Source organism: Eleutherodactylus coqui, chromosome 2 (assembly GCF_035609145.1).
Source record: "Eleutherodactylus coqui strain aEleCoq1 chromosome 2, aEleCoq1.hap1, whole genome shotgun sequence".
NCBI lineage: Eukaryota > Metazoa > Chordata > Amphibia > Anura > Eleutherodactylidae > Eleutherodactylus > Eleutherodactylus coqui.
This window is the reverse complement of record NC_089838.1, coordinates 18135258-18157553: the sequence shown is the minus strand read 5'-3', so window position 1 is coordinate 18157553 and position 22296 is coordinate 18135258. Positions and strand designations below refer to the sequence as shown.

At 46.9% G+C, this 22296-nt stretch overlaps 1 protein-coding gene across 4 annotated transcripts in view; it reads right to left on the bottom strand.

Annotated features, from left to right (window-relative positions):
• LOC136611142 (proton-coupled amino acid transporter 1-like) overlaps positions 1-22296 on the bottom strand; it is a 34221-nt gene continuing 11925 nt past the window's right edge. For 3 of the 4 annotated variants that reach the window (XM_066590425.1, XM_066590427.1, XM_066590428.1), the window contains 6 exons: positions 20248-20332; positions 18233-18451; positions 15646-15744; positions 8796-8962; positions 7870-8039; positions 1-2579 (listed from right to left, as the gene is read on the bottom strand). In XM_066590425.1, the coding sequence (XP_066446522.1) occupies positions 2305-2579; positions 7870-8039; positions 8796-8962; positions 15646-15744; positions 18233-18451; positions 20248-20332 (1015 nt within the window). In that variant the 3' untranslated portion in view covers positions 1-2304. The remainder of the gene's footprint in view (positions 2580-7869; positions 8040-8795; positions 8963-15645; positions 15745-18232; positions 18452-20247; positions 20333-22296) is intronic. The other variant, XM_066590429.1, reaches the window with a different exon arrangement.

The window sequence follows — 22296 nt, the reverse complement described above, 5'->3', positions numbered from 1 at the left end:
AAACAGCAGGGGATTTGAAAGCAGAGCAGGAAGAATTCTAAAGCAGCTGGATTGGCTGTGAATGATCGAGCACAGGCTGTGATTGGCTGACGCTCGATCCAATCACAGCTCTTACTTACACAGCACTGATGACGGGGGATGACAGAGCCGAGCAAAGAGAATGGCGGGGGATGACAGCGGAGAGAATTCAAGCAGACTGCCGCCAGTGAAACAGACGCCGGCTGGGAGGTGAGTATGGAGGTTTTTTTTTAAAGCCTTCCCTGACTCGAGTATAAGCCGAGGGGGGCTTTTTCAACACAAAAAATGTGCTGAAAAACTAGGCTTATACTCGAGTATATACGGTATACCTTTGTTTTGGTCTTAAATCAGCTTTGTAAATTACAAGAGAGAAAGAAGGGCCAGAGATTGAGCAGTCAGATGACCTCATTTACAGATCTGCTAGAATAGCATTCTGCAGCTTGCTGTATACAGCGATATGTAGAATCTGCAGAAGCCAAATCTGTGCAAAATTTTTAATAGAACCCTTTTGGAAAAATGATTTTTCGCTGTAAAAATATGCATTTAAGTGAAAAAAATATGCCCCGAAAAGCTGTCCATAGCCTTTAAATGATAAATTAGGGGATTTTGATTAATGTTAAGAGTCTGCGTGACTAGTGAAGCATTTTATAAAAACTTTTCGAACTCATGAGGAAAGAAAGGATTGTCTGGTATAAGAAGAAATAGTCTGCTTTTTCTACCCCTAAAACAACGCCACTCTTGTCTACAGGCGGTGCCTGGTATTGCAGCTCCATCCCATGCACTCCAACTTGGCTGCATGTAGAGGAGTGGCACGACTTTTTCTCATCTTGTCTTTATATAATAACTATACAAAGAAGTACAGCCTACAATGAGCCCTGGATTCAACTTACTAAAACTTTCTATTAACTTTTGTAAAGTTTGGCACAGAATATCCTCCACGGAGATTGTAAATAATACTAAAAGGTTAACTTAGAGGAGTTAGGCCAAGTTATAAAGTTATCTTGTATCCACAGGATCGGGGATAATTCTATGATCGGTTGGGGTCTCACAGCTAGGACTCTCAGCTACACAGCTATGTAGTACAGAGTCATGCCACATCGACCAGAGCAGGAACTACTCATCTATGGGGCCATACCAAGAGAGTCCCAAGTAAGGAACTTGTATTTTAAAAGGGTTGTGCCAAATTATATCAATGGGGGTCAGACCACTGGAACTTCCACCGATCCTGAAAATTGGGTCTGGTCAGTCCCCTGTTCTCAGGATTGGCGGTGGTCCCAGCGTTTGGACCCCTTTGATTATAAATTTTCCCCTTAACCCTTTGCAATCCAATTTTGGATTCAAGGTTTCCTAGGGGGCTTTCTCTTTCTGCCATTATACAATGGCGCTCTCTGCTGGCTAGAGCCAGTACTGCAGTATGGGACATGCTGGAGAGGCCCCCCGACAACAGAACGGGCAGTAATATACAGTAAGAATACCCTGCCGGACGTCTTCCGACATCGGAGCTGTACAGCCTTCAATCAGAATGTCTTCAGAGGTCAGACAGTGGATTGGAAAGGGTTAATCTGAAGATAGGGGACAACTTTATAAAAAGAGAAGTTACCCACTTAGGACCCTCCTGCTTTGGCCAAAGAGATGAGTAGCTTCTGCTCTGGTCATGGCTACATGGCTTCTGCAAAGAAAAAGCATGGCTGCCCACAGATTCCCTTGGTAACAGCAAATCACCAGGGATTCAGCGGCCGGACCCATAGAGATCAGCAGATTGCTGGGTCAAAATTCTTTTGAGAATCAGGTTATAGTGGATCGCAAAAAAAGTGCCTTGTAAAACGAGTTTTATAGAGTAAATATAGATCACTTTAGGAAAGGATTCTTTACAGTTCAAGTAATGAAGCCATGAAATGCCCTACTCCAAGAGGTATTAATGGTAGATTCCCTGGCAGCTTTCAAAAAAAGTGCTAGTTGCTTATCTAATGGCACTGAATAAACACAAATGTTCCATTTTTTAAGCCATAGGATAATAAATTACATCAAAAATATCCCTCTTCTTTGAAACTTTTGGGGTGAAAGTAACAGAAGCGAAGTCCACCCATCACTGAGCGAGAAGTCAACGGTCGTACTATTTTTACATGGCTGGTTTTTTTCTTTTTTTTTTAACCACAAAGTAGCACAATTGGCAGCTGTCAGGTCAAATAAATACATTCATAAAACATAGAAATGTCATGAGAGCAAAAATATATAGATGGAGGTGGGTTCTTCACCTCTAGGTACCAAGACATGGAGCCCTGTGCTTCACTGCACTGCGTACACAGTGGCGTTGATGTGGCCTGCACTAGAATCCGAGACGATGAGTTCCCATATGCTCACGTACGTCCCCAGAACGAACCCCAAGAAGCCTAGGAGACTGATGAGAACGTCCTTGGCTACGACCCAACGGCTAAGACCTTCTGAGTAGTACGTGGTTATTTCCAGGAGGGGTGGGATGATGAGAGCCAGTGCACTGCTGCTGACGGATCCCACCAGTGAGATGACCAAGTCCAGGCGAGGAATGAGGATTGCCAAGACACCTGGGAATCAAAAATAAAAAAAGGCAAAAAATTTCAAAAACACATCTACAATAATAATATTACACCATGTGAACAGTATCAAGTCCATTACATAATGTTCTAATGACCATGGGTGGAGTATGGGTTGCCATTTGAGGAGATCAGATATATACACTTTCATGTATTGGGCTTTTATTTGCTTTTTCTCACCAAATATGGCATCAAAGTCTAGTCACCCAGTGCCATAATCACTCAGTAGAAGTCTACAATAGGAATTGTCCCGATCGTATTCTACATAGCAGATATTTATGGATGGAGTTAAAGGGGTTAGAGGACACTATGGCATTTAAACGTAATGATCCAATGGTTGGGACTTCCCTTTAATATCCAGACCAATAAGCTTCAGTAAAAGCGGCTCTGTAGTCCAGAAATTATAAGCGTTTGGCAAGTAGTCCTACTGGTAAGAACAGGTAATGGTAGGTCCTGCTTAGTGGATATGGGGTTAGTGATGGTTTCCTCCCAACCTCATTCCTATATAATACCAGGGGCAGGTGGCAAGGCATTACGGAGTATATTAACGTGCCTTATAGACTCCAGTCAACAGTCACTATGTGGCCTGGTTTTCTCAGGACAGTTGCAAGGAATGGGCCCTCAGTGGGTGGGGCTTATAATTGCATAAAGTGGCTACTGTGAGTTTGTGGGTGTTCCCAGTCATATTAAGGGTGGGGCTTGAACATGGCCCCGGAATGAGTATGCAATTGTTGGGAGGCACATTAGCACATTGCAAACTCATTTCAATAAAGAAGTTTAGTGTGTACGGTCTATTAAAAGCCAATAAAGATCTGAGGATACTGATACATGAGATCGCAGTTGGCCAAATGCTTGACCATCTGACTGCTCTCTACTGGTTCTTTCAAAAGGTTTTTCTGAGTTACAGAACATTGGTGGCAGTGAGGCGGTGAGTCACATCCAAAAAATACGGCTTCCCTGTCCGGCTCTCGTCCTCTGGTGCCTCTGTAGCGGTCAAACGAGCTGTTTACCCACATGACTGCGGCAGCCAATAGAAGGCCCAACCACTAACAACCCGTAAACCTTTTACATTAGACCAGAAATTAAAAAAATACACAAGGGCAGGTTGAGTATGCATGTGCAGTGAGATGAAAATCATTGCCAGACCTTTCGGGCAGCGGCTTATCTCAGACAGTTAAAAATCAAGCTACCCAATCCTCATCTCACTGATATCCGTGGTCAGGGAATAGTCGGTTGGCCCCCCACATTAGAGCATTGCAGGAACTGCCGAAAATAATATGTATGGCCCGCCTAAGGGGCTTTTTATATTGGCAGCTTCTTTGCGGGTTAAAGGAGCGTTGATCAACAATACAGAATGTTAATAAGCGCTTGTTACAAAAAAACAAAAAATATCCATAAATGCATTAAAAAAAACCAAAAACACAACAAGGATGGAAACTCTTCGGCCTCTCAATCTAAAAATCCCACCGGGAGTCGGCAAGTAACCAAGTGAGGCGAATTCCCAGGATGGGACAGAGCTGGACAGGGCTGTAGAAGGGCAACAACCCGACATCAGGACCAGAGCAATGGGAGGAGCGCTGCCAGAACCCTACAAAATGACCTCCAGTGGGCTACTAGTCTGCATGTTTCTGGCTAAAATGTCAGCAACTGACTCCATGAGACTAGCATGAGGACCTGATGATTTGAGTGGCGGCCATAGGAATTCATATTTGTTGTGGGGTCTCCATCCTACATTTTGTAACCCATGAAAGAAAAGAAGTCTAATTCTAGTGGATAGGAGCCTCGTGTGGTGCAGAGTGCTAAGCCCTAAGCTCTCACTCACGACCTGAAGGTTGTAAGTTCAATCCCCGCATGGTTCAGGTAGCCGGCTCAAGGTTGCCTCAGCCTTCCATTCTTCCGAGGTCGGTAAAATGAGTACACAGCTTGGTGGGGGGGATTAATAAATAAATTACCTGAAAGCGCTCAGAAATAAGTTGACGCCATAGAAATAACAAGATTTATTTATTTTTACATCAGAAATGGAAGTAAGAAGTCGTTATACTACGAAAGGAAAATCAGAGCTTCTTTGTGCGAGTATGATGGAAAATTAGGTATATGTTATAAGCACATCTAGAAGGTGGCGGTACTATTCAATCATTTCGAGTGGGGTTTGTACTACTTGTGTATCATGTAGAAGAGCCTTGATGTATTCTAGGCAATCACAAACAGGTACACACAGGTCATCAATAGTAAAACTCCAGGACAGCCCTTTTAAACTCATTGACTAGTTTCTCAAAGTCAGAAAGCATGGCTGACCGGAGAACGGCGTCACTTCTATAGGCGCAGACCTATGATTTCCCTCTAGGAAAATGTCTACTTTAAACCACAATATGAAGATTAATGTGAAGCCCTGGCTGAAATAAAGAACTGTCCCAAAGCAAAGTGGAAGGGGAAAAAGGAGAGCAAGGCATCGATCAATACGATAATGGAATACTCGCTCTATGGGAAGTGACAAGGCAAGCGGCAAGGAGACCAACTTGTGGTGTCGGCATCCAATTTACACATCAACTCCAGCGGCCTCATAATGGGATTAATTGGAACTCTGACACTATGGGAGGTCCCGTATGGAGATTCAGGGGTCTGCGGGATTCTAGAAATTGTTCTCTATAGTCAGCACAATAATTCATAGTGCATCACATGGAAATCTCACCAATCCGGGTCCTTCAAGGTATAACAAGAAAAAACCCACCAATGGAGAACGTAGTAAACATCACCGACAGGTCGCTAATGGGGAATAATGCAGAATTATTTGCATACTTTCCTTGTCAAGATTTGCATGGAGTTTTAAAAATGCGACTAAAAACTCATTAAAGATAACATTTTCCATCAAATATAGTTATTACTGAAAACAGAGGGTGACAACCAGCTCCTGAATAGGTAGATACGTCGCTCAGGGGTCTGGTTCAAGTTTTATGGAAGCAGCTTTGATGGCCACGTTGGGAAAGAAGATAACCCCTATCTTTAGTTCAAAGGAGGCCCCCCCCCCTCACCATTGGTTCAAAGGAGGCACCCCCCTCACCATTGGTTCAAAGGAGGCACCCCCCTCACCATTGGTTCAAAGGAGGCACCCCTCTCACCATTGGTTCAAAGGAGGCACCCCTCTCACCATTGGTTCAAAGGAGGCACCCCTCTCACCATTGGTTCAAAGGAGGCACCCCTCTCACCATTGGTTCAAAGGAGGAACCCCTCTCACCATTGGTTCAAAGGAGGCACCCCCCTCACCATTGGTTCAAAGGAGGCACCCCTCTCACCATTGGTTCAAAGGAGGCACCCCTCTCACCATTGGTTCAAAGGAGGCACCCCTCTCACCATTGGTTCAAAGGAGGCACCCCTCTCACCATTGGTTCAAAGGAGGCACCCCTCTCACCATTGGTTCAAAGGAGGCACCCCTCTCACCATTGGTTCAAAGGAGGCACCCCCCTCACCACTGGTTCAAAGGAGGCACCCCCCTCACCACTGGTTCAAAGGAGGCACCCCCCTCACCACTGGTTCAAAGGAGGCACCCCCCTCACAACTGGTTCAAAGGAGGCACCCCCCTCACCATTGGTTCAAAGGAGGCACCCCCCTCACCATTGGTTCAAAGGAGGCACCCCCCTCACCATTGGTTCAAAGGAGGCACCCCTCTCACCATTGGTTCAAAGGAGGCACCCCTCTCACCATTGGTTCAAAGGAGGCACCCCTCTCGCCATTGGTTCAAAGGAGGAACCCCTCTCATCATTGGTTCAAAGGAGGCACCCCTTTCTCACCATTGGTTCAAAGGAGGCACCCCTTTCTCATCATTGGTTTAAAGGAGGCACCCCTCTCACCATTGGTTCAAAGGAGGCACCCCTTTCTCATCATTGGTTCAAAGGAGGCACCCCTCTCATCATTAGTTTAAAGGAGGCACTCTTCCTGTCTTATCCTTGATTAAAGGCTGCTGCTTTCCCCCAACCCCTGAGGCAAAGCCTCCTTTGGTTGGTTACTTTGGATAGACACAAGGCTCACCAGGATGTTCCTACATGAGGAGATAAATCTCATTGATCAGATAGATACTTATCTCTTATCCTGTGGACAGAGATAACTATTTTATCAGAATTCCCCTGTAATGGAGAAACACAGTCTCTCCCCTCCTCACTACGTTCACAGAGTTCAAGAGCTCCCCATGCCCCCCATAGGTGGCGACTATGGATCATAAGCATCTAGTTGGAGCCCCTCTAGAAGATATAAAAAAGCCATTTTGATGTCCTGGACCAGCAGATAATGAGCACAATGGACCGGCGCATGGAGCTGCGACTTGCGCCGTACAGACAAGGAGCAAGGGAAGCAGCACGTAAGCATGCTCCCATTGATTGCAATGGGCAATTAAGTTAATTAGTTCAATATGTGCTATTTTTGTGCGCAAATTCGCAGGAAAACAAAGCGTGAGGTGCGAACAAAATATTTACTACTGCGCATGCAGCAGGGAACGAGAGGATAAGAAAGGCGCAAGACGTGGACTGAAAATGGCAGCTGTAAACAAGTCCAGCGCTAGACAGGCGCCTCAGGGGATGGAGTGACAGCGAGAAGACCATGGCAGTTTTATGGTTTACTGAAGCGTGCATAGATGGCTCTTATATCTTCAAAACCGTTATTGGACAACCCCTTTAAGTATGGCGGAGGTTCCGTTATGGTCTGGGGATGTTTTACATGACACGATCTCAGGCCGTTGGTTGTAGTGACCAGAGTCATGAACATAGAGGTTACCCTGACATTCTAGACAATAATGTGCTGCCAATATGTGACAATACTCTGGGAATGGTCGGCCATACTTCCAACAAGACAACGCGCCTTGTCACAGATCCAACGCTGTTTCACGTTGGTTTGAGGATATGGATTGCATCGGCTGCACAGAGTCCCCACTTGAACCCTACTGAACATCTTTGGGATGAACTGGAACATCAAGTCATTAAATGTGAGTAACATCCATTTACTATGAGAGAAATCATCAGACATTTGCAGGATGAATGGAGGGAAATACCATCTGAAGTGTATCAGACATGCTCAGAGTGCCAAAAACATCCTCTGCCTGTTTATCGTTGCCTCGAGCATCTCTGGAGCGCATGCTCAGGCCATTGATCATTACCAGGTCACACTCAGCCGAATCATAGAGGAGGCCCCCTCTGTAGGATCTACCTGTCCTAGCGGGTCATACCAACAAGGCTTCTCTTCATCACACGACACCTTTAATAGTATACCAAACTTTGTCTTAAAAAGGCAAACTTACATGTGATACAAACAAGAGCGGCCCTCACAGACAGGTCGACCAGCAGCACCCAGCGCTCACCCACCTGGGAGGTGGCGGAAGGGACAATTATTTCGGCAGCCACGTAGAACTGTAATGCGAAGGAGATGAATATTCCCAGAGAGTACAGAAGCTTCACCGACTGATAAAACCTGCAGGAGAGAGGGTGGAGAGAAGTCAGAAGAGACATCAGATCAGAGTACAGAGACCCCCAACCCCCTGCTGGTAAAATATAACCCCTTACATGCCACGACCAATAAACTGCAGCATGTAAGCAGAGGACAGGGGAAGAGCGCTCCTTCTGTCGCCCATCGGCACCTGCAAGGTATTAATGCCTCCGGCAGAGTCTGATAGGCTGCGCTCACAGGCTTAGTAGCTTGCAGTACATAAGTAATGCAGTGTACTATCTTAGGGCGCATTCAGACGACCGTAGATCGGCCGGGTTTTCACGCCCAGCCGATATACGGCGTCTCTCTCTGCAGGGGGAGGAGGCTGGAAGAGCCTGGAGCAGGGCACTGAGCTCCCGCCCCCTCTCTGCCTTCTCTCCACCCCCCCTGCAGTATTTTCAATGAGGAGAGGCGGGATGGGGAGCTAAAAAATATACTGCTCTAAGGGGTTAAACACGTGGTTGCATAGGTGGATGTACCCTTTAAATAGTGAATGGACCACCGGGGGACATGTGTGACCACCCCTCCATTAACCTCTATGGAACGGAAGGCGATTCCCGAGTGCAGTGATGGTTACATTCGCAGGGGCATTTGGGGAAATATTTCTCAGGGCTGCTGGGGGAAGCCAGCGGGCGGACCCCCGGTGATCGGATATTTATCCCCCATGCTGTGGACTTTCTGGCCACTTTCATTCAAGTTAGTTGACTTACAGCCGAGTAGCATTGTGGGGAGGACACTTACCAACAATTAGGTAAGTTCAGTGTTATGCTGGGCTTGATAACGGAGCCGAATCGCAAATAGCCGAGAGTCCCCATGCTGATGTAGAGAAGGGTTACGAACCCCATACCGACATACAACACAACAGGAAACTGATGAGGGATCTTCATCTTATTCTCTAAAGGCAAGACCTGGAAGGAGCAGAGAAATAAAGATACAGCGGTAATATAAATCACTATATAGCGCTACTGTAGCAACGCTGGGGTCCTGGGTTCGAATCCAACCAAGGACAAGATCTGCACAGAGTGGGTTTTCTTTGGGTACTCCAGATGTATTATGTGGGTGTCTAAGAGAGGGATATTAGATTTTGAGCCCCACTGAGGACAGAGACCAATATGGCAGGTACAACACTGCGGGATATGCTGGAACCTTAACAGTAAAGGGATATATAGCGGCAAGAGTAAAAGTTGACTTCAGACACTGGTCACATGAAAACTCATAACTAACTGATTGGTGAGGATCCATCCACCGTGACCTCCACTGATCATGAGGATGGAGTCCCAAAAGTCTCTGAATGATTGATCATTTCAATAGAACTGCTGGAGATCGGCGATTTCAAGCACTCAGCAATCTCTGGAAGTCCCACTGAAATGCATGGAGAGGCGGTGCACACGTGTGACCATTGTCCATTCATTCAGATACCTTCGGGGAACCCATCCTCCGGTTCAGTGGTCGGACCTACACTAATCAGATAGTTTTCCACTATCCTGTGGATAAGCGATAAATTCACTTGGAGGGACAACCCCTTTAAGGGTGTTGTCTCATGAAGACAATGGATACATTGTAACAGTACATTTTCCCTAAGTTGGCCAAGTTTTGAAAAAGAGGTGGTATGTGGACTCCGCTTTTACCAGCAGTCCCATTGACACACATGGACAGCCACAGCTGTCAGAACTTCCTGATGCACAAGGGGGTGAATTCTAGAGATTGGTAGGGATCCCAGTGATTGAATCCCCACCAATCACACAAGTTTCTGGATAGTGGATAACTTGCTGTGATGGGGCAACCCCTTTAACCCCTCGGCGACCTCCACTGTACATGTATGTAGGATGTGCACAGACTTTGTATGGAGCGTCATCGGGAGCCAAAGCCTACGCCATACTCAGTGAATTGTCTCCCTTCCCTTTTTTAGGGATTTCTTGCTGCCGCCTCTCCGGCGCACCTCTTCTTACTTTCATTTGCAGTTTACGATCACCTTCCTCTTTGTTGTGCGGCTGATCAGAGAATAGATTTCCGTAATGGTGTTAAGTACGTAGTGCGGAGAATGAGATCATTTTACCGTTAATGGGGGGTTTAGCCAACAACGATATTCAGACAATTAAAGGTTTATGTGAAAGGGAATGCCTCAAACCACCGGAATTACGGTCAAAGTGCTTCAAAGCAAGAAAGACGACCTGGCCCGCCTCATGGGGGTTACAGGAATTGGCAGATTGCAGTTACAAATATCAGAGTTCCACTTTACAGTCACTTATTAATGTCACTCAGTCCTCCACAATTGCCTGCCCTTTAAAGATCATGCCCTCTTGTTGGCGCAGCCAGCTGCATAGCTTTGGAGCCACGGCTCCACCGACTCCAACGAGGTCTTTATTTTATTTATCCCCTGTACGGACGCCTCTTAGATACGGCTCCTCGTTCTGTGAATGTGTCAAGTGGGGATCCTCACCACGCAATATCAAGTCTGACGAGAGAGAGACAGAGATCTCTCACTCCCCCCCCCCCCGCCTTTGCCCGAATGAGTAATCAGTTACTCAAGAAGACCGATGCGCGCTCGAGTATCAGCCTTAAACGAGCGTGCTCGCTCATCTCTAGCGATCATCTTTGTGTGTAAAAGGTCCTTAAAACACATTGTTGCATCAACAGGGCCGTGACTGCATAGAACAGGTCCTCTGTAACGCTACTGAATTGGTAATGGGGGTATTAGTATTGCTCACCCTGAACTTTCTGTTTCATGAACTAGTTTTTCGGGTTTTTTTTAAGAAAAGAGAGACTACCCTGCTGGACTTTTTTTTCCCATTCAAAAGAAACAGAAACCAGATATAATGGACTGTTTGCATTCGGTTAGGCTTCTGTTTAACGGATCCATCTAAGGGTGAATGCGCACGGGCGGATTTGAATTGCAGAATCCGGAGCGGGTGACGCCTCCGGATTCTGCAGCACGTACCGCCCATAGCATGCGATGCAAAAGGCATTCTCCATGCACACGACCGGATGAAAAAAAAAAAAATGATGCAGCATGCTCCATTATCCTGCGGATTCCGCACAGATTGCTTCCATTGAAGTCAACAGAAACCGTCTGACCCGCGGCCTTTCCACAATGACCGGATTCCATGGAAGGAGTGAAAAAAACAAAACAAAAACAACAATCCGTACTGTGCATGTCCGACGGCGAGCTGTGCGGTCCATCTGCAGTATAGAAAAGAAGAAGTACAGCTACGTGCGGATGCTGGCCGGGCGCAGGGCCGGATTCCACCGCGGGCTTCCACTTGTAGAATCTAACCCGCCTAGGAGCAAAATCTGTTAAAACAAAACCTTTCCATTCACTTCTGTCACCCATTGTCGAAGATGTTAAAGCTTAAAAACGTGCTACTCCTCCGATGGTACAGCGGAAGGAAGACAAGTGTGCTGATGTGAACAAGCGCTCAAAGCATGCAGAGGGAAACAAAGTCTAATTTTTCGGTCGGACCCATGGTCTTCAGTGAAGGTGTAGCCACATGGGCGATTTAAGAAACATGAAAAAAAAACACATTAATTGAAATCAGTTTATTCATATGAGTGATTTTACTCTCACACTGATGGTTTCAGATTAGAGATGAGCGAGCGTACTCGGTTCGGGTGTTTTTGCACTCGAGCACCGCTTTTTCCTAGTAACTGACTCGGACGAAAAGATTCGGGGGGGCTGCATGGTGGAGCGGGGGGTAGCAGTGGGGAACAGGGGGGAGCTCTCTCTCTCTCCCCCCCCACTCCCCTCTGCAACACCCGCTCACCCCTGGCGCCCCCCGAATCTGTTCGTCTGAGTAGTGAGTTACTCGGAAAAAGCGGTGCTCGAGTTCAAAAACACCCAAACCGAGTACGCTCGCTCATCTCTATTTCAGATAGAAACATTTAAGCAGGTCCTATTTTGGGGGGGAATTCTTGTTTAGGAATCACCAATTATTTCCTATGGGAGCCTGAAGAAAATCGCATCGTACTCGCTTCGACAAAGTCCGCTGTGTCGGACGAAACGTCGCAACTCTGTAACAGATCGAGTTTTAACAAATAAAGATGGAAATTTGGATTTTAATTCAACTGATGACTCTCTGAAAGATTCCTATGCAGTGCTGCTTACATACTTCATTTCGCTTGTTTAGGAATCCCCAATTATTTCCTATGGGATCCTGAAGAAAATCACATCATATTCGCTTGTAAATGCGATTTTCATAGAATCATAGAATTCAGGTTTGACTAAATCATCCCAGATACACAGATGTCCGTCCAGCTTTTGTTTGAAGACTTCCATTAAAGGAGAACTCCCCACCTCCTGTGGTAACCTGTTCCACTGACTGATCACCCTCACTGTCTAATATCTAATCTGTGTCTCCTCCCTTTCAGTTTCATCCCATTGCTTCTGGTCTTTCCTTCTATAAATGAGAATAGGGCTGATCCCTCTGCACTGTGACAGCCCTTCAGATATTTGTAGACAGCTATTAGGTCTCCTCTCAGCTTCTTTTTTGCAAGCTAAACATTCCCAGATCCTTTAACCGTTCCTCATAGGACATGATTTGCAGACCACTCACCATCTTGGTAACTCTTCTCTGAACTTGCTCCAGTTTGTCTATGTCTTTTTTAGGGCTCCTTTACACAAGCAGTTCTTTTGTCATGATGACACACCGGCTGTATATCGCGACCATTTGAAGCACTCCATTCTGATGCACTTGTTCAGATGGGCAATTTTTTGGTGAGTAAAATCGGCCAGCCGGAAAAGATAGTCCGCTTTTACGCTGACAAGAAAAAAAATAGGTCTGGACCTATCTTATGCCGGAATACGCCGACCGGTTCCATAGACTCCTCTGAGAGCTGCCAGAAAAGGGAGGTGGTGGCGGGGGATTAGCACACTAGTTCTGCTAAACTCCCGATCCTGCCCCTCTCTTTGCCGACAGCCAACAAGGGGCGACAGTTTAACACACTAGCTCCTGCCCCCTCCCTTTGCCGGCAGCCGGCAAGGGGCAGAGAGGGGGAGGGAGTTTAGCAGCACTCAACTCTCTCCACCCACCCGATAGTATTCCGGGCTGCAGAATATACACGCCACAGCCCAGCCGTCTGAATGGCGTTAAAACAGGATATGCAGCTGCAACTTGGCCATGTGATTTTCAGCCGTGATGCGGCAGAAAAAAAAAAAGCAGTGCCCACGTGAATCAAGCCTTAAGTTGAAGTGCACAGTACTCCAGATGAGGTCTGACTAAGGAAGAGTAGAGGAGGATTATTACCTCACATGATCTAGACTATGATTCTCTGAATAGATCGCAGAACCATACTTGCGTTTTTTTGCAGCATGCATCACACTGTTGACTCATGTTCAGTCTATGATCTATTAGTATACCAAAGTCTTTATCACATGTGCTGCTGCTTAGCCCAATTCCTCCCATTCTGTATATGCTTTTTTCATTTTTCTTGCCCAGATGTAGGACTGCAAGTGAAAAATCTCAATTGCAGCGATGTAATGAGTTTTTCTTGCAAAACACGCCTCATTCGCAAGCCAAACACACAGATTTACGAGTGCGACACAGGTCAGAGTTTCTCAGACTGGTATCACATTCACCCATTAAAAGCATTACTGGTGTAGAAAAAAAAAAAATCCAATAGCCCATCATTAGGGAGGCAGCCCCTACATCGGACCCTCATCTACTAGCCGGGGCAGAGAGGGTAACAAAGAGCGCCGCTCGCTCTGGTGGATCCGGTACTTTCATGCGTTACATGGACCGCAGCCAAAGGCTCTCAAACACTTCGGCAGCCTGACACCAGAGTGAGAACAAGTAGAAGGATCTGGAGTTACGGCCTCACAATGCGGAAGCTTTCATGTTGTGTGTAACCTTTCGCCCGGGCCAACAGGGGTAACTCAATCCCCCGCGTACTGTAGAGGAGCGAACCATAGAAGATGCGGGAACTGTATGACTTGCTACAATATAAGCTCGTGGAAACACAAAGGATGCAAATCTGAAATGTAGTTGGTCTTACGGTTTCATGGTCCACTATACACCAATCAGCCCTATCATTAGAGGAGGTCTGTCAGGTCTAGTTAGCATATCCAAGTTATCGCTACATACAACGCGCGACTCGCAGATGACTCTAGCGCTGGCTTTTCTTATCCTGCTCAGAGCTTCCATTTGCCAAAAATCCAATTTTGCACACATCCCGCTGGGCATACAAAGGACTATCAAATCGTCCAATTGACCATTCCACAGCCCGGCTCATCCAGGCTCTTTCCTACTCAATACAGTCAAGCATGCCCCCCATGTTACTGATTGACGATTCCGGTCTATAGAGATGCGAACAGACATCACTGCACATGCGCTAAAGCAGGTTGGGCGCAGTCATTCAGGTACGGAGGGTGCCTCCAGCCCCTCTGGGCTAGAGACAATCAATCAACAACATGGAGAGTGTGGTTGACCGTATCAAGCAGGAGAAGGCCCTGATGACTTGGGCAGGGGAACCATCTAGCAAACAGTTTGATGGTAATTTGCATACCATGCGGAAAGCGTGGAAATTGGATTTTCGGCACATGAAAGCACTGAGTAAGATGTAGAGTCAAGACTAGAGACGAGCGAGTATACTCGCGAAGGCACATTCCTCGAGCGAGTAGTGCCTTAGCAGAGTATCTCCCCGCTCGTCTCTAAAGATTCGGGGGCCGGCGCGGGTGACAGGTGAGTTGCGGCGGGGAGCGGTCAGTCGTTTTCATTCACTTGTGAACAACCGATTTCTGGTGTGAACGAGCCAACGATGTATCTAACTGCATAGAAACAAAACTGCCCGTCGAACTTGGACATCGTTAACTTGTGCAAACGAGAAGTCGGCAGGTCTAAATGGACCCTTAGATTTATGTGCCATTAGCAAATCAGATGTAATAACTAGTTTATGCCAAATTTACTCCAAAACCTCGTAGAACGCCGCCACTCTGTGGCAGGGCCGGAAATGAGTAGCCAGCCATGTAATACACATCACACATGGCATTCCGCAGAGCGGTGGACACTCCTGGAACTCATTTCTTCCCAACTTCTCGCAAACTGATTTGTGCATTGAAGTGTTCAATTACCCCATAGTGCAAATCAACAAGCTGTGTGTAAGATAAATATATGCAAGACGCTCTAAAGAGATTGGACCGTTTTTAGTGGCAGTCATGTGACCAGCATGTCCTCCAGCGGTGAATGCATGTTAGTACTTGGGCGTTCCCTTCTTATACTATGATGCTGTATCGCTAGGATATGCCATCATGTTATGATTGGTAAGGGTCTGACCTCTGGGACCCCCATGGGCAGGGGCATAACTATAGAGGGTGCAGGGGATGCGGTTGCACCCGGGCCCAGGACCCTTAGGGGGCCCATAAGGCTTCTCTTCCCATATAGGGAGCCCAGTACTATGAATAAAGCATTATAGTTGGGGGACCTGTTACAGGTTTTGCATTGGGGCCCAGGAGCTTCAAGTTACGCCTCTGCCCATGGGTCATGAAATTGAAGGGGCTGCAGTACTGATATAGTGCAACGCCCACTTCTACATTTTCCCTGCACAGAACTGCAGCCGATATGTAGGGAAAACCCCATTAATATAAAACCCATCATCTTACCACTCCAATGCCCTCAAAGGCAAAGATGGCCGTCCCAAAAAAGAGAGGATATGTTCTCCAACTGGCAGCATAGGAAAGATGTGTCGGATCTGGTATGTCCTGAAAGGGAGCAAAGTCACCCATTAGTACACCAAACACCCATAAAACAGGAGCGCTTTCCTAGGGGCTACAGGCAAGGAAATGGCTCATCATTAGCTGGCGATCGGCGATCACTCAGACTGATGGAAATTGAGTAAACTGTATGGATACTAAAAGGGCCATTCCGGCAAAAACACATTTTTCCATCCCTGCCCCCCCCCCCCCTCCCCTCCTCACCGGATCACACTTTCAACTCAACTTTCCCCCGATAGATGATGTCAGGTCAAGGAAGGATCAGAGACGTTGAAATTCAATATCCAAATTTTTATTTCCTGGGAGATAAGCCACCATCAGAACTGTCTGGCAGCAGCTTACCTCCCTAAACCTACAAACATTCGGCTGAGCTGAACATTCATGTGTTTGGAGGAGGCGGTGGAAACGATCAATCGCCCGACAGCTCTTGAAGGCGTATTGGCCCATGACACCTGCACATGTGCTGCGGGGAGGAGTTTGTATAAAGGGGTCAAAGTGCACAACTTTCACTGGGGATTACAGAAACATCTGAGGGCCGGGGATCCACTGATTGGGGGTCCACATTGATCACTTATCCCATACATAGCTGGTCAATGCTTTCCATTGGAATGCCACTTTAACCCCTTAAGGGTATGACATTTTTTGGACCTAAGGACGCAGTGATTTTTTGGGGGATTTTCATCTCAACTCTTCCGTGGCGTATAGGGGCTTGTTTTTTTTTGCGTGGCGAGTTGTAGTTTTCTATTGGTACTATTTTTTTGCATACATATAATGTATAACTTTTAGTAATTTTTTTGGAGGGCGAGGAGAGAAAACATCGATTCTGCCACGGTTTGTTTTTTTCTTGTATTCCAGCATCATGTTACAGGATACGTTTTTTTCTGCGGGTTAGGTTTTTCTACTTGCCCAAGTGGCAAATAGAATTACCAAAACCGCGCAGGCCTACCGCGTGTACGATCCACGCCCATAGGGAATCACTGGACACCCACAGGTAATTAAATACCTGCGGATGTTAGTTTTCCCCCAGTGTGTGGATCGCAAGCGCAAGAAAACGCCCGCAGCAGGTTCTATTTTGGGCGGGTTTCCCGCGGGACAGCAGGAGTTTTTAAAAAAAAAAGGTGGCACGTCGCCGGCGTAACGAGCGCATCTGCCGGGCAGAAGGAAGAAGATCCGGCCTGCACAGAGGAGAGCACCGCAGTGTCCGGACAGGTGAGTACACTGCAGCGGTGGAATCCATTTATCCGTGGTAAGCTGTGTGGCCCGTAGACATGAGGTTTAAAACCCCCTTTGTTTGAAAAATAGATATTTTTTTTTTTGGATCAACAAAAAAAAAATCATTACTCACCTCCCCCGGCGTTCTGCGGCGCTGCTGCAGGCTGTCGCTGCTGCAGGCTGTTGCTCCCTCCTGGTCCCTGGCAGAGCATTGCTTTCTGGACGCAGGGCTTAAAATCCCCGCCTCCAGAAAGCTAATACTGTGATTAGCTAACACACGCTGTCAGCCAATCACAGCCATTCAATGACATCATTGAATGGCTGTGATTGGCTGAAAGCACGTGTATTTTCTGGAGGCAGGGATTTCAAGCCCTGCGTCCAGAAAGCAATGCTCTGCCGGGGACCAGGAGGGAGCGACATACTGCAGCAGCGCCGCAGAACGCCGGGGGAGGTGAGTAATGATTTTTTTTTTGCTCCGCTGTATTCCCGGCGTATAAGGTGAAAGTTGGGGGCTCGTCTTATACGCCCCGTCGCCTTATACGCCGGTATATACGGTATGTCATGTCCCTGTATAGGACTTGAGTCTGCAATACTATAAATCGCTCTTATAATACACTGCAGTACTTATGTACTGTAAATGCATTATCGCTTATTCTATCGATCACAGGCCAGGACGCCATTGACTGGCTTCTGGTTGCCCTCCACCATGTAATCGCACCCTGCCTCTGTGACCCTTTCAGGTGCTGTGATCACCATTAATAGCAGCATGTATGGGGTTAACAGGCTGGATCAGTGTTCTCACCAATCCCCATTCCTGCAGCTGGCGGCTAACTGTCAGTCAGAGCCAGCACCCACTGCGGATGACATATCTGTACGCCCATTCTCTCCTATGGACTACATATAAAATATATATCTATATATCTCCCGACCTTTTACGGTGCCGCGCTGCTCCCACCCCACCGCTCCAGTCACTATGTCTAGGTTTCCTGTTGTGGTTGTTCACCCACATGACCACTGCAGCCAATAGGAGCGCCACAACGGGACCTCATCAGTGCCGTCCCGTAAACAACCTGCTGGGGCTTCTACTGAGTTACAAGATCCGGTGAGGTCACGGGCCGCATGCCACGGTGCTCCAGAGCCACAGTAACTATGTGTATGATGTACTTTAGGGCAGGGGGGCCCGAAAGTTATTTAAAACTTAATCAGAAAACCCCTTTAACTATAAGTGTGGTGCAGCAAAGCCCAAGACATCTCCCCTACTCACCCTGCAGATATACTGGTAGATCATGACCACACTCCCCAGCATGGCCACGTTGGCGAGCAGAGAGAAGCCGGACAGGTAACGCAGGTTTCTGATGAACACCATGAGGATGAGGAATGGTAGGAAGGAAAGGATGTAAAGCCGGGAGTCCATGCTGTCCTTCAGTAGTACAGCTGCGGTGCTGCTGCAGTTGTTGGTTGTGCCGTTGGCGGCTTCTACAACCTGCAAGGAGACGAGTGGTTGGAGTGATAATGTATGGGAGCAGAAGGGATCTGGAACGCTGCGTCGTCTGGTCCCATAGTCTCCCAAATGTACGGACCAATCAATGGGCACCTACCTGCTCTCCTCCGCCTGCTTGATACTCCATCCGCAACCCTCCTAATAGATTAGGCACATTTTACTCCAGCGCACTTTATATAGGGTCTTAAGGAAATCGGGCCTTAATGGGGTTTTCTCACGACAGCCCTTACCAGAGAAGCAGCCCCAGCCGCCTCCTGACAGCAGCCAAGACGGCCATGTCGGGTGTTCCTATTGGAGTACATGGAAGCGGATATGCACGTGGGCACTTCAGGACGGGGCCGGGGCTACTTTTTGGGTAAGGGCTGTTGAAAGAGAACCCCTTTAACCCTTTCCAATCCAATTTGTATCCTGGTTTTCCTAGGGGGCTTACTCTTTTTCTGCTGTTATACAATGGCGCTATCTGCTGGCTAAAGCCAGTACTGCATGAGGTGACACGTTGGATAGGCTCCGACAGCAGAGAGGCTGGCAATATACAGTAAGAGAACCCCGACGGACGTCTGCCAACATCGGAGCTGTACAGCCTTAAATCATAATGTCTTCAGAGGTCAGACAGTGGATTGCAAAGGGTTAAATTCTACCATATTGGCTGAGTAAATATTACTATTTGGATAGTAACTTTAAAAAAAATGCCTTAAAGGGGTGTTCCACTCTCATCCAAACATGGGCGAGTTGGGACTCAGAGGTAGCCGGACTGATAGCTGAGCTACACTGTTTCTGTTACTCCCATAGAAGCCAATGGGAGTTAGGAAGACGGCGTCGTGGAGCGAGCTACACTGTTAGCATGACTCAAGAGCTGCAGGAACAGCCTTACTCCATGCGCTACGCTGTTTAGGTAACACCAATTGACTTCTATAGAAGTTAAGGAAACAACATATTGCAGGGCACTCAGCTATTTCCAGCCTCTTGACCCACATTCAGAGATCCAGGGGGCCCCAATTAAAGGTAGCTGTGTGTTCCAGAGGTGGGACTCGCACCCATCACACTCTTATGGCATATAATGTGGAGAAGGCATACAAGTCTGAGATAGGAAATACCAATATAAAGCTTGTAGTGAGCACTAGTCGCCACTAGGTGGCACCTGGAACACAAAAATGAAGCTTCATAGATCATCAGATCTAAAAGAAAAGGCAGAATAATAAACAACGCAGCAAACTATTATAAAAAACCTATACCAGGACAACTCAGTTTATCTGATGAGTCATTGAACAGAAAACCAAAATAAACGGCATGCCGCACTATTTTTCTAGCAATTAACACAACTCTGAACAGAGCCTAAACGATTTGTTTTTATGGGGATTGTCAGTTGTAAACCATCAATGGCCTTTCCAAAGGCTAATCCATCAATAGTGGATTAGCGGGGGCCTGCCATACAAGACCCCCTTTGATGAGAGTCGTTTTCACTCACACGTGGAGCCGATTTCTACAGGAAGCAAACAGTGCCGTTCTCACTGCAGTGGGCAGACTTGATATTACAGGCAAAGTTCACATTTAAGTGAATGGGAACTTTGCCTGTAATACCAACCCTGGCCACTGCAGTGAGAACGGAGCTCTCTTTTTCCTGCAGAAATCAGCTGATTGCATGAGCACAATGACCCAGCGATCAGCCGATCAGCAGGGATCCCGGCTATCGGACCCTCTCTGATGTACTATTTATTGCCCAATCCTGAATATAGCCCATGCACAGCTTACAAGTGGACAACCCCTTTAACCACAGATACCTGCTTTATGTTGTCAGCCAGGAACACAAAGTAGACACAGCAGAATCCCAACTGAGTGAGAATGAGGAAGAAGCCGACCGTCCTCCTAGAACACAAACGGAGTATGAAGAGATTACACAACCCCTCTCAGGAGCATTACTGAGGGCTATGCTTTTGAGGGTTACATTTAAAGGGGTTCTCCAGGACTTTCCTGGGGAGACATCAATAGTCGATTAGCTGTTTGCAGGGACTTATGTCAGTGTGGACAGTGCTGGACGCAGCCTGGTTTGGTACTGCAGGTACCGTATTCAATGAAGGATGTGCCTGTAGTACTAAAAGAGACAGGAACGCAATGATGACTAAGTAAAAAGTGTCAATAAAGTTCACAAAGGTGATTTGTTAAACAGCGCCACCTTGTGCCCAACATATGTAAGACACTGTATGTGTATCAGACATACAGGCATAGAGTTTTCTATGATCACTGCTCATTTGCTCTGCCAGTGATAGATGCACTTACGTTATTAAAAGGGGTCTCAACTGCTGAGCTATCCTCAGGCAATAGTTGATCGGCCGGGGTCCACTGCTCAGCATCCCACCGATCAGCTGATTGCCAGCACAGCTGTCAGTACAGACAGTGCTGAGAGCGAATAGCGCTGTCCATATTGCAGTGGCTCAGTTTGACACTGCAGGTACAGCTCCCGTAAAATTCAATGTCAGCTGTGCCTGCAGTACTAAACTTGGCCACTGCAACGTTTACAGCGCATGGCGTGTTACCACACGGCTCATTACAGGGTCGGCCACACCAAGCACATAATATACGTTCGTGCATTAATCAGTAGAGAGGCGGATTAAGGCCTCATGGCCACGGGAAAAACATGGCCTACGCGGATTTCTGCAGCAGATGCACTTTAAATTGTCTTTTTTTTTTTTGCATGCGGGAAATCCATTGCGATAGAGGACAACTGAGCCCACCTGTGCGTGATCCGCGTTACAATGGAGCATGCCGTGTTTTTTTTCCCGCGCGTGAAATCTGCAAATCACCTAAAATACCACCCGCAGCTATTTAATGAACCACTGATGGGCAATGCTTTCCTATGGGGTGCGGGTGAACCGCGCAGATTTGATACATATAATCTCCCCGTGGACATGAAGCCTTATGATGGTAATACATCATATCGTGGCAGTCCCCATTACAAAAAAATTACGGAAACTGGCAAAAACGATAGCTGAAGCCCCCAACAGCAAATTGTGGTGCAGAAAGAGATCAAAGATGCACCAAATATATTAGGAGGCGATCACATCTTAACCCATTAAGGACCAAGCGTGTTAAATATACAGCGCTTGGTCCTGGGCTTTAATCCCCACCGATAGCAGATGCAGGGCGTGGGATTAAAGCCTCTGCAGCCGCAATCAGGCAGGAGCAGGTCGGGTCCTCAGCTGTCAGACACAGCAGAGGATCCGGAGGAGAAGGGAGAAGAGGTTTTTAATCACTTCTGCCTCCTCCTTTCCCGGCTACATAGTGCTCAGAGCGCTTTGTACTAAAAAGTGGAAGTGTTGACAGTCGGATGTACCTGTTACAGCAGAGCTGAGGGGTCCCAGCAGACCCGGATTTTATTTTAGCGTAAATGTAAATAGAATTTAAAAAAAAAAAACCTCTAAATTTAAAAAAGTGAACTTTTTGTTTAGCATTTTACCTGCAATAAAACAAAAACCAAACAAAATAAAAAAAAACTGAAAAAAAGCCATAAAATATAGCCCGATATGGGAAAAAAATGATGCAAAAATAATTTTGGTGGTTGAGGGGGGGGGGGGGATTAGGGGAGGAAAACCACCTCATTGGGAAAATCCCTAAAAAGTGTGTCTGGTCCTTAAGGTGTTAAAGGGGTTGTAGCAAGACACAGTTTTTCCCTATTCACAGGACAGGGAATAATTCATGATCATTTGGGGTCCAAACACTAAGACCCCCACTGATCTGGAGAACGGAGGCTTAGAAGGACCCTACATGAATGGGAGGAGGCACGTGTGCAGCAGCGCTCCGTTCCTTTCAATGGAGATGGCGGAGTACTTGTA